The sequence below is a fragment of the Mustela nivalis genome (genome assembly GCF_964662115.1).
Source record: "Mustela nivalis genome assembly, chromosome: 1".
Taxonomy (NCBI): domain Eukaryota; kingdom Metazoa; phylum Chordata; class Mammalia; order Carnivora; family Mustelidae; genus Mustela; species Mustela nivalis.
In genome coordinates, this window is record NC_139020.1 from 27,036,766 (window position 1) to 27,049,863 (window position 13,098).

Consider the following 13,098-nt stretch of genomic DNA (forward strand, 5'->3'; position numbering starts at 1 on the left):
CCTACCCAGCAAAGCAACATAAACACAATCATGTGCTGAGAGAAAATAAGAGATTCTATGTTTCCAACAGAGGCTACTACACTGCCTGTCAGACCCGTGACTCCTACCCGTGACTCCTGCCAAAAGTTGACTTGTCTCATTTGAGGAAGGATACACTATATGGGGTGTGACTCCTGCCCAATTCTGGAAGACTGACTACAAAGAACCTTTGACCACCTACCTCTCTCCTTACTCACCCCAACACTTCTTGGGACTATCACTGGTGCCTCATTATTGACACTTTTTCATTTTGAGTTAACGGCATTGCTATTCCAGTCTTATCAGTCAACTCTGGCCACAGTCAGCCCTTGAAATGAATCTGGTTTTATATTTTCGATTCTTCAGACCAACTGTAATCTGACAGTGGTATGCCATTTTATAATAAGAGCTATTCAAAAAAATGGAATAATAAGCATTCTATGGATCTTTAATGATACATAGGCATGTGATACTGTTGAGCCCTAGAATTATTTTCACAAAACAACCAGAAAGATTTATAACTGCCACCCTCACTACTCCTGTTCAACACATCTTCTTATAGCCGTTTCCTCTCATAAAAGCTTCCTCAATAATGATCAGGATGAAAAGGGTGGGAGTTATAGAAACCAATTTTAAAAATTCAGAATCCCACCCTAACCATTGCTGGACATGATGCTTTTTTCTCTCCCCTAATGACAACTCTAAGACATCCCAGTTGGGAAACCCCAGGTTGCTCCCAATCTTCTACCCAACTAATTCAAAGTCATTTTATGAGACCAGTCATTTTCACAACAAACACATCACAGACACAAATCAATTACAATGCCATTTATTAGCAAATTTCAACTATCCATATTCCACTTGTTCCCTATCTAATAAGCATTAGTAACCAAGAGATAATTATAATTAATACACCTAATCCTGACATTAATTAAGGAGTAATTATATTAAGAAGCACACTTTAAAAATGTTCAATTTCTTGAGAAATTTCACCATGGAACTTATGAGTACTTAAAGGATTTTAAGATATAAAAAGATAGGCTGAACTCATTTAATCATAATGTAGTATTCCAAATGTATGAATTCATATTAAAGTATATCTGCTAAACTATAACCATCATCATATGATACTAGGAATTTGGCAAAATTTTGTTATGCAAACTTTAGTAATGAATAGTTAAATTTACTTTTAAGCATGACATATAAACTTTTTCTTAAAAATACATAATTTCCCCTTTTGAATTTAGAATCCTAAGCTTATTAATAAACCCACAGGAACAAATATCTCTTTGCCAAATGTTTATAGCCAGAATCCTTACATTTCCTTTTTTCTGACACAGTGATTTACATATGTGCTTATTAACTGCACATTTTACATTTAACACTTTTTTGTTAACTGTAAATTATAAAATCTACAAATACCACAAAAAACTTGTATTTTGCAACAGTAAATTAGTATGACTTACTCCTACAAAACACAATGTTTTATGTAACATTTTATGGCATACTACACTATATCAAATCTCTGTAATGTTATATACAATAAAAATATTTATGAAGTGTTCATTATTTTAAGAATATATTAAAGCTTAGAAGACCAAGAATAAAAAAGAACACTATCTTAAGAGATATTTGTTTCCACCTGGACAAAAACGATTATCTAGAACAATATATAACATATACATTAAATTTTATAACAGATTAGGAATGATTTTAATCCTTTAACTTTAAAGTTATTTTTACTTATTAACTAATTAATACATGCTATTTTAATCTGAAAACACATGACACAAAACTACTGACACTATTCGCAATAAGCTTCCATACTTTATTCTATTTGTATACTAATATAAACTCATTTAAATAAAAACATACATACACTTTTAAAAACAAGATTTGGCATATATTATGGTATATATTTATGTACAAATATATATAATATGGTATATGTTCTATTTTATAATCTTTTATACATAATAGATCATTTCCTTTAGATATAATATCCAAGTCATGTATTTCACATTTAAAATATTTCTCACCAAAGTTGTTAAGTTTTATAATTATTCAAGACAATTATTTCATTCCAATCCATTTTTGAAACAAACATAATTTTACAATTTTTCTAAATCCTTCACAAAATAAGCCTAATTACAATGTCTAAAGACAATGTATGAATTTTTGATTTTTCATTTAAAATTACTGGCATTAATTGGTATCCCCCCCAATTGTAAAGGACAATGAATTTTAATTTAAGTCTTTCTATCTTTCTATAACATCTTATGAAGTAATATTTCCAAAGTAACATTTAAGACATTAAAAAGTATTACTAAAAAAAATTATGTGCCTGCTAAATATACCATTTGGAGACATCTCTTACAACACAGTAATCTCAGATTACTTAGCAAGAAATATATTAATGATACCATGCTGAGGGAAATTATCTGAGGAAGCTAGTACATTCGAAACAACTTGTGTTATAGGGAAAAAAACACTGGAGTCCTAAGATTTACTTTAGCTGTGTACTTTTGCAAAATCATTTAACCTCTTAAAAGATCAATTTCTTCTTCAATAAAATAGTTACCACTGCCTCCAGAGTTGTTTAGAAGATATTATATTTTAAGGATTTTTTTTGAATCAACATTGTTTCATGATAAAGTAAAATTTATTTTTATTTGATCCATAAATGAATCAAAATGTTCCAAACTGAAAAGTTTTCATTATTAAATCAAAAGGTACATTCTATCACACATCTTGGAATCTTGTCTATTTCTTTAAAAAAAAAAAACAAAAAAACTTATAAATATACTATTACATTATAGGTCAGAAGATGGAGAGAACTAAGGCCTGGGCTAAATCCAGCTGGCAGCCTGTTTTTTAAAACAAGATTTACTGGACCATAGCCACACTCATTAAATTATGTATCATCTATGGCGGTTTTGGCACTACTATACTAGAGCTGAATAACTGTGACAGAAACCAAATGGTCAACAAAACCTAAAATATTTACTATTGGCCCTTTACATAAAAAGTTTATTGACCCCTGCTATAAATGACTACAAACTGAATTGAACAATGTATCTAAAAGAGATGAGGGAAGAAAAAACAAATCAAAAATTTATTAAAATATACACCTAAATTAAATGCCTCATAACGCCACTCCAAAATCCTAAAAATCTAAGCTCCAAATGCAATCAGAGCTAGAATATGTAAATTTTGGTTACAGAAAATATAAAAACAATACAAAAGTTTATTAATGGATTTATTTAGAATAACAAAGTATTATTTGTGCCTCTTGAAATTAAAGCCAATTATTATTTCTATTATAAAAAGTACTTATATCTACTTTATACAAATTATGTTTTTACCTGCTAATGGCTTGCTCCTCATCAGTTATTCCAGTCTCCCTGAATGCCCTGTTTGATTCCGCCAAACTCAAGGCAATTGCTCTCTGAAGATCATCTTTATCATCTCCAGTGAGATCAATCACATCTGAAAAGCAAAACTATCTTTCTCAAAATTAAAAGTCAAACAAAATGAAGGTAATTCATATCATGGGGATTTTATACCCAATATACCCTTTCAAACCAAAGTCAGCACCAATTTAATTCTCCTTAAGAGCTCTCTGAAGAGACTGCAAACACATTTTAAATTGGTTATATTTTAAAACTTAGTGTTTTTCCCTACAAAATATGCCTAAAGCATTAAAAGTATAAATATTTCTCACTGTACAGGAATCTCAAAATTTCTATGAAGCTTTTGATTAAATCTCAAAATTTCTATGAAGCTAATAAGTAGAAAGACCACTAAAAACAGGTTTTTACCAACAAAAATTGAAATCAACATAATTAAACATTTACACTTATGCTTTCTGAAGTTTATCCAAATATACATACACTACAGTTCATGCATACCACCACCTAGACATTATCTAACAAAATATAATAATAACTGAGATCTCAGAAATTATGCTTCAAAATTAAATGACCATAAATGCACAAACATAAATGTTTATGTATACATTTTTTAAAGACTGGAAGAACATATTAAACTGTTAACAGTGGTTAATTCTGGGGAGAAGGGTTATGGGAAGAGGAACGAAGTATCAGGACCTTTCACTTTCTATTTTAAACACTACTCTACCATCCGAATTACTGAATGAACATGCAGTCCTCTCCATTTAAAAAAACTTTTCATTTCACAGAAAGAAATATACAAATAAAGGATACCATTTTCTTTTGTTCTTTTTCTTTCTATTAGAAAGAAAATAGTCTTGATGCTGTAGTATTTCCAAAGAATAGAGGCTACAGCTATTACTACCTTCAGAAAGAGCTTTTTAAACTAATTTCCCAATATATACTAGTCGATTTCTTTCACTTAAAAGATGACAATAATACTCCCATTGTCATAAGAACCATAATATATTGCTAAGGATTACAAAACAGTATGATAAGACAGAAAGCTACAGCTTTGTGTGGTCAGGCTTATGTTTACAGGTATTTTGGGTATGTTTTACATTGATTTTGTTTATTTGTATTTGATACATGTTAAAAATCAAATTTTTTCTTTGTAATCTCACAAAAAATATTTTTTGCAAGAGAAGCATAGAAAGGGGTAGGTGATGGGAAATAAAATGCCTGCATTTTACCGTCTGACTCTAGTATTATGTGTAGTTACTAAAAAAGAATGTGCCACACTGAGAAAGAAAGAATGCATATGGACAGTTTCAAAAGTCCACTTCTATTGTTATCCATACTTTTACTCTGAACAGTTGCTTAGAAAATGATATTTATAAATATTAGAAATCATAGTTGGCTATGGAAGGTGTTTTTTAAATGTCTTTAGAAAGTATAATAAAACCTCATGAAAATATAGTGAGTAGGGTCCAAAAAAATTCGGTCAAGTAAAATGTAGAAAGGAACATAGCAAGGTAAGTGAAATGATGGAGCATGCCTACATACACCAGCAGGCCAAAGGTTTCCTAAGTCTTGTTTACAAGACCCAAGTCCACCTAGATCACAGCTGTAGACGGATGTCACCCAGGTGGAGCCATCCAGCCCAGCTTCCAAACTGATGAAGCGGCTAGGACTAGAGAGGCATGAATGTGCCTCAAAAAATGAGAACTATCATAGTTATTAAATAATGATCACAACTCAAATGAGTAAAGAGAGAACAATGTAAGTAAAATAATAATAATAATAATTTGAAAATCAGAAAGAAGCAGAAAAACCAGTTTGGGGGATATGATTAATTAGCCCTCAGACTCCATTCCCTCATCCTCTTAGTGTGCTTTCTTCAACCACAGAACGTAATAAGATGAAAACAAAACAAAACACAAAACACAAAACAAGTGAAGTTTCCCAATTCACTTACAGTTACAGTTCTGAATAAAATTTAAGTTCCACCTGCTAGATGCACTAACAGGGGATACAGAAGTTGGAAGTGAGGGGGAAGCCTTTATCCTGCTGCTCTGGGCTATTTTCTCCAGCATGACTGAACAGATACAGGTTGTTCCACGCAGCATTCCAGTGTCCAATTTCCAGATTCGGGGATGTGAAGAGATAGAGAGAAGTGGCAGATAGACTCTGCATTCCAATGTTCAGGCACAGCTCAGCGGCAGTTACCTAATCCTGCATGCTTGTTCTCTGGGCTGCAGCTCTAGAAGTACGTTCTTGAGCTGAGGAGTCCCAGAGGCAGCCTCCTGATGCACTACCTTCCTGACAGTGGCAAATGGAGCAGCTTCCCTGGCTGACCAGTCCTGCAAGAATCTGGGAATCATTTCACAAGGCTAAGCCAGAGATCCCTCTTCCAGTCTATCCAGTGATTCTTCTTTTTTTAAGAACCTAATCCTCTGTATTAAATTTCTTCTTTGAAACTATCTGGAGTGTTTACTGTTTCATGTTTGACAAGTATAGGAACCGCTAGAATAGAAATGCATTTAGAAGTAGCAACCTACAATTAGAGCTTTTCATAATTTAATTCTAACCTAAGCAACATAAAAGCAAAAAACAAGGCAAGGTGTTTTTAACCCTATTTCAGAAATTACTGAAGTTGTGAGAAATGAAGTACACCACCATTAAGAATAAAGAATGGCAGACAGGCTTTAAATTTCAGTTTTCTATTCATCTTTCTTCTACACTAGCGATCTCCAAGAGTGGTCAGTGGAGCCTTGGGTATTCCCACATGACCCTAAGACAGAAGGGGGTTCCATAAGTAAAAGATATTCTCACAAAAATACAAGATGTTAATCGCCTTTTCTCCCACAACATATCTGCACTGATGATGCACAACAACAGCATCTTTGGCCAAATCGAGGCAGTAGCACCAACTTCTCTGGGCAATTCACTGTACTAAAACCACACATACTCACTACTAAAAAAAAGGGGGGGGGATTTTATCTTCTTAAATCTCAAACACTGAATTATGTAGTCTTAATTCTATATGACAAAACAGGAAGTATGCATAGTACTTCTGCTGCATCCAAAGTAAGCTTTCACTCAAGAGAAAACACTAGTGCAATGCTTGAGTTGCAAGTCAGTTAAACTGGCTGATTTTTTTCTTCTCGGAACTAACGAATCACAAGCTAGGATTTCTCAAACTTCAGAATTTGGCAGATATTTTTCAAGAATATACAAAGCAAGCCTGTCACCTAAAGGAGAACAAATAAAAATATGTGTTGCCAATGAATAATGTGGACTTTTCAAGCAAAAATGGTAACTTTGGAAAACTTTTTTCTATCACTATGCACACATCTTCCCAACACCTAAAAGCTTTTCTGGGGAAAGCAAATGATAATAACAATTTTTAATTGTTTTATAATGCAGACATCCTTCCAACATTTAGAATGAAATCTTTTCCATAGTATGATAAAATCATGCATAAGTAAATCCATTCAAAGAGTAAGGCAAGTTTCTAATATTTGATTTTTGACCCATTTCCTGACACAGAGTTCCAAAATCATTTAGAATTTCCTGGGTGATAGGAGCACCTTTTGCTCTAATGAGAAGACTCCTCCTGGTAGACTCCCATATAGCTTCAGGATGAATGCTGGTCACCAGAGAAACCACACCCAGATGAGAAGCTTGGAACTTTAAGAGGAACGTTTTTCTCCCAGGAGGAAAGAAGGGCTAGAGATTAAGTTAATAATCCATCATGCCTACCTGATGAACCTTCCATAAGTCCCTAAAGTATAGGGTCTGGAGAGTTTCCGAGTTGGTGGACATATTCAAGTGCTGGGAGGATGGCACCCCAACTCCATGAGAAAGAAGTTCCGGTGCTTGGGAACCTTCCTGACCTTGCCCTATGTACCTCTTCATCTGGTTGTTCACCTGCATCTTTTATCATCTTCTTCTTATACAATAAACCAGTACATGTAGTAAGTGTTACCCTGAATTCTATGAGCTATTATCACAAATTATCAAACTCGAGGAGGAGGTAGTGGGTACCCCCAATTTGTAGCCAAGTCAGACAGAAGTGTGGGTAACCTGGGGACCCACAACTTGTGACAGGCATCTAAAGTGGGGGGCAGTCTTGTGGGACGGAGAGCCCTTAACTTACAGAATCTGAAGCTAACGTCTGGTAGAGAATGTCAGAACTGAATTGACTTGCAGGATACCCAGCCAGCGTTGGAGAAGCAGTCAGGTGTAGAAAAAAATTCACGCATCTGGTGTCAGAAGTATTTTGAGTGTAAGCAAAGGAAGAAACAAGCAATAGTATTCTTTAATGCTAGAATGATAGGCTAATCAGAGACTATTTGGTCCTTAACTGAAAAGGTGGGCTTTTTACTTAAAGCCATGGAGGAGGTTTATTTATTATTTGTAATTTCATTTTAATTACAATAATTTTCTCCACGATATTCCCATTACTCCATAAAACTTCTTTCCATAGGGTATTTTAAAACAATACAGCAATCCTCAAAGATTATTATAACCTACTCATATACCAAAAACGTATGATTTTAAGACCAAATTTTAACAAATGAAATGTTATTTCAATAGAATGGTTAAACATGAGTTTCTTCTTTTTCTAGAATTAGAACAATTTCTCCTATAACATGAAGCATGTAATAAACTGTTTCACAATGAGAACTAGCCTTTTATGACTTTCTTATATGCTTATACTCAAAAAGGAACAGAGAACACACTTGGCTATAAATAATTTCTAACAACTGAAACAACTTCTAATTTCAATTATAAAAATTTAGACTTTTTAGAATTCCATCCAAATATCTGAGTATTATGAATATTTTTATATTCATATAATATATGAATTTCACTGAGAGAAGACCTCAGTGAAACACCAAACTTTGTTTCAATCAACCCTCCCCCAGTACTAACATAAACACAACTCAAGGGCACAAATGTGTTAGTGTTAGCTGAGTAACACTATAGAGTATCTCAGGTTACAAAAGCCTCCATCATTTTCAAATCTGCCCAAATTAAGACATTTTTTCTATAACATACACCATAACGTAACACTCGCCCTAATAAATCTTCCACTCTCTATAGGACTACCATTTGAGTAAAACTTAAATACCAACTATGAAACATTTCTCTGCTTACTCTAAAATATAGGCAGCCATGAACTTAACCAGGAATTAGACTTTATATGTATGCATTATTTATAACTCCTAATTCATTTTCCCATAAAAACTGCATATTAAAATAACAGGAGACTTCAAAGTTAGTTTACAAAAGTCAATTTAGCCCACAATACAGTTGAAACAACAGATGTAAAGATTCTGATTTTAGGAGACAAAGAAAAAGTTCTTCCATTGTTTTCCTTACCTACATAGGGTTAAACCTAAGGGAAATCTTCCCCCCCGCAATAAGTCAAGTTTATATTTACCACCAGCAAAGACTTCTAGGCAGGGGAATGATATGAGTAGAAAGAACTGCTTGGGGTTTTAGGAGTTAAGAGTGTTGATAAGAGCTTGACAAGAGCTGTAATAATAAATACCAAGCAAGAGCAACTGAAGGGAAAAGTATACAAAAACTGACAGAACTGCAAACTAAATGATTATTTTAGGAGATCAGGAAGAGCTTGTTTAAAAAACAGCAGCAGCAGCAGCAGCAGCAGAAGAAGAAGAAGAAGAAGAAAAACTACTAGGCCACCAGAAGAATGAGGATGCCCTTGAGACAGGCAAATATGAACAAAGGGATGGTCAGCAGATGGGGAATAAGAAACCGACCACTTGGGGCGCCTGGGTGGCTCAGTGGGTTAAGCCGCTGCCTTCGGCTCAGGTCATGATCTCAGGGTCCTGGGATAGGGTCCTGGGATCGAGTCCCGCATCGGGCTCTCTGCTCAGCAGGGAGCCTGCTTCCCTCTCTCTCTCTCTGCCTGCTTCTCTATCTACTTGTGATTTCTCTCTGTCAAATAAATAAAAAAAGTCTTTAAAAAAAAAAACAAAACAAAAAAAGAAACCGACCACTCTCACCCTCACTAACTCTCTTCACCATGGCTGTATCCACACCATTCATCTCTTGAGCCAAATATCCTCCTGCATAGCTTGGGATGCACCTGCCTCGGACACCTACAAGCATTACTCCCTAATGTCACTCAGGTGTCTGTATAAATATGAACTCATCCAAGAGGTCATTCCCCAACGGACTCTTCTGTCTTGGCATATCTCCTGCCTGACTTACAACCACATCCCTGTCACCCTCTGTCCCTTTACCCTCCTCTGTTTTTCATGAACCTACTACTACCTGACATTATTTATTTATTGTTAACTGTCTTTCCCCTAAATAAACTGAGACTCTGTTTCCTAATGGCCTAGAAAACTACCTGATACAGATGAGGCAATCAGTAAATATTTGTTAAACAAATAAAGGCTAAATCTAGACTATGGAATAGAGATAAAAATGACTGGGTCATCTTCAGAGTGGCACTAATTAAAAGACTTAAGAATATATGCTTTATCCACCTACAATTTTTTCTAGTAAGTGAAAGGACAAATAGCATCATAAACTATCATGTTAGAAGAACAGTACTTAAAAGCCAGAAGATATACACAATGTAAATTGTTTTTCCCACCCCACTCCTCTGCTCCCAGTCAGCTCTTAAGATGTTCCAACTTTTCCAATCTTCTCACTGCTGAACTCAGATTCTCTCCAACAGTGAGGTCTGAAAAAACCTTCTGTGATGATGGAAATATACTATTAATCTACATTATCCAATACTGGTGGCCACTAGTCACATGAGACTCCTACTGAGCACTGAGAATGTGTCTAGTGCAACAGAGGAACTAAGTTTTAGTTTTAAGTTATATTTAAATCTAAGTTGCCACGCAGGACTATAGGCAACTATACAGAACAGCTCAGATCTAAAAGATCGTGTTCTGTTTTTAATAATAGCTGCTGAAATTATAATGGCAGCATTGGAAAGGGAAGTGAATAGTAAAGGAGCTGTTCCAGAGTTTTGTCATAGACTTGACAGTTTTTCAACTTGGACTGTGAAAAAAAATTAAACATTCAGTATTAATCAACAAAAGTTATAGCCCATGGCTATCATTCCTGAAATAAAATTTAAAAAAAATTCATAAAGTTACACAAATCATTTTGTAGTACATGTCTAAAAGAATTCTAAGTACACACTTAGAATAGAGTAGAAGCCTAACATATTTGCATACAACTGGTTACCATAACTTCCACACCACTGTAGTATCTCATTTTTAAGGTTAACCTTGACTTTTGGGGAATCATCAAACTAGTTTTATGCATTAGAAATCTCTATGGAAAAAGAATTTAACTTCCTTTGCATTAACTGCTTTTCTATCCATATTTGAACAACAGGAAAACATATTTGAAGAACGGGAAAAATACTAGCTTTCAATTAATAGAATCCTAAACTGATCAGCATAAGCAATTTACCCTTAGCAGAGATGAATGTACCAGATTCGGCTCTATTTATCACGTGAGCTTTAAATCACTGTGAGGCTGGCCAAGCAATCTAAGAGCAGAGTTCTAAGACAGAACCTCTCACTTTCTATGCAATCCTTACCTAATAATTCAATTCCTTTTGGGCGGGGGAGGGGGGGAATACTCTGATTCTAAATTTGTAAAGGGTCGAACACCTAATAGTCATTCTGATGTGTCATAACAATTTCTCTAAAACTTATGCCAATAATATGTGGCATTACTTTCTGTGTTAAAATTACCTACCCAAATCCCTCTCATCTTTTGATCCATACTTTGATTGCTCAATTGTAGTACATCTTGTTCTGGTGGGCATATACTGTTTTTTTCCTGTTTTAAAAAAGTTCAAAAGAATTTAATGGTCATGAAAGAAAGAATGTAACTATTTGATTTCAAGTTGAGCAAAAGCCTCCCATGGTCATGTCTATGACAGATTTTGCCATGACACAAAAACTTAGCAGAATCTATTAAGTATATACCTATGATAGCGCAACATCTTGCACTGTTTCCTAGTCCATTCTGTATTAGTATTTTTACAGCATAACTCCAACACAATTTTACTCCCAACTTAAGCTGGAGGCATGAAGCATTCATTGACAACTCACAATATCCAATCTAGACAAGAGATCCAAGTAGTGAAAGAGGATGCCTAAAATTTTAGCTAATATTACAACAAATGATTTATGCCTCTCCTCAGAATTCAGTAGAGTATGGAAAATTACAAATGCAATAAAAAGACACCAAGTATATTACTACTTAATTCGTTATAATGCAGAGTATAAGCTTTCCTTGAAATGTTTTCTTTTTCTCTCAAAAATGAAAGGTAAAAAGGACAATCACAGTCCCACTAACTACTGAAAATGTAATTACTTCTTCAATATTAAGTGAAGGTTCACAAATATGTGTTAAGTCTTTAAACAAAGTGATACAATTGTATCTTCTGACCTATCCAGTTATGCATAACAGAAAATTTCCCCAGAACGCCCAAATGTGACTTCTATATTTCTTTAAATGCTAACCTCTTCTAGTCATTAAAAAAAGATGTATTTTATCCCCTCTAAAGGAGCTTATATCAACAAGGAATCTTATGTATTTAGCATTAGAGACTTTTATTTCAAAATATAGATTTTTTTTTTGTCAGCACCATAACCAATAGATGGCACACTTAAAGTCCGTAAGGTTTTATGTTTTAGCCCTGGTTGTAAGAGACAATACTTAGAAGGAATAAAAAAATACATTAATTAAAAAACATGCCACATTTGAAAAATTAAGTTAACTATGGTCAACGTTCAAATAATAATGAATTTCATACAAAATGGAGAAAATGCTCAAAAACAATCTTTATATCTAGAACAATCCCTTGAGAACTTGCTCACACTCTGATCATTCCAATACACCAGACTCCAGTAGCACTTACATAGTTTTATCAATAGAGGCCTGTGTTTTAATATATATTTATAATTATTTCCTATCTTTCTTCCTCACATATTTTACCACTCCTTCCAAGAATTAAAAATACACAAAAGACTCCATTTCTTCCTAGGACCAATAACATAGTAACTTGAAAAATCTGTTGCCTGTAAGAAGTCTCCTTACTTTTTCACTTCTATACTATGTAACACTACTGTGACACTGCCAAATTTTAATGCTGAATCTATTTCCTAACAGCAACTGTACTTCTTAGAACATTATGAAATATGGTACAAATTTGTTAAATGGAAAAGAATGTTACCTCATCAGGTATTTTTGTCACAGTTTGGTACTATTATACTACAATCACCACATTACATTTTTACAAGGGTTTTTCTCAATAATCTGCAAATAACTTTATGGACACACCATCCAACTTACTGAATTACTAAGTATAAATTAGCACTTTGGTGAGAAGGACAGCACATTTTATTGAAAAGAAAACACAATAGCACACAATTTGCTCAATATGATAATCAGGTTGTAATGAAATCAGAAACTCCATATCTCTACCATTTTTTTTAAGTGAAATATAAAATTACTTAATGAAGGGCACGTGGGTGGCTCAGCTAGTTGAGCGACCGACTCTTGGTTTCAGCTCAGGTCATGATCTTGTGATCTCATGAGATCAAGCTCCATAACAGGCTCAGCGCTCAATGCAGAGTCCGTTTGGAACTGTCTCTCCCTCTCCCTCTGC

The 13,098-nt window shown here is 34.2% G+C and overlaps 1 protein-coding gene across 8 annotated transcripts in view; it reads right to left on the reverse strand.

Annotated features, from left to right (window-relative positions):
* Positions 1 to 13,098, reverse strand: part of USP25 (ubiquitin specific peptidase 25) — a 133,576-nt gene that overhangs the window by 90,019 nt on the left and 30,459 nt on the right. For 3 of the 8 annotated variants that reach the window (XM_082689234.1, XM_082689236.1, XM_082689238.1), the window contains exons 4-5: positions 11,178 to 11,261; positions 3,384 to 3,507 (exon numbers count right to left, since the gene is read on the reverse strand). The exons of 2 other annotated variants lie outside the window; for them this stretch is intronic. In XM_082689234.1, the coding sequence (XP_082545360.1) occupies positions 3,384 to 3,507; positions 11,178 to 11,261 (208 nt within the window). The remainder of the gene's footprint in view (positions 1 to 3,383; positions 3,508 to 11,177; positions 11,262 to 13,098) is intronic. 3 more of the 8 variants (XM_082689239.1, XM_082689237.1, XM_082689235.1) reach the window with 1 other exon arrangement.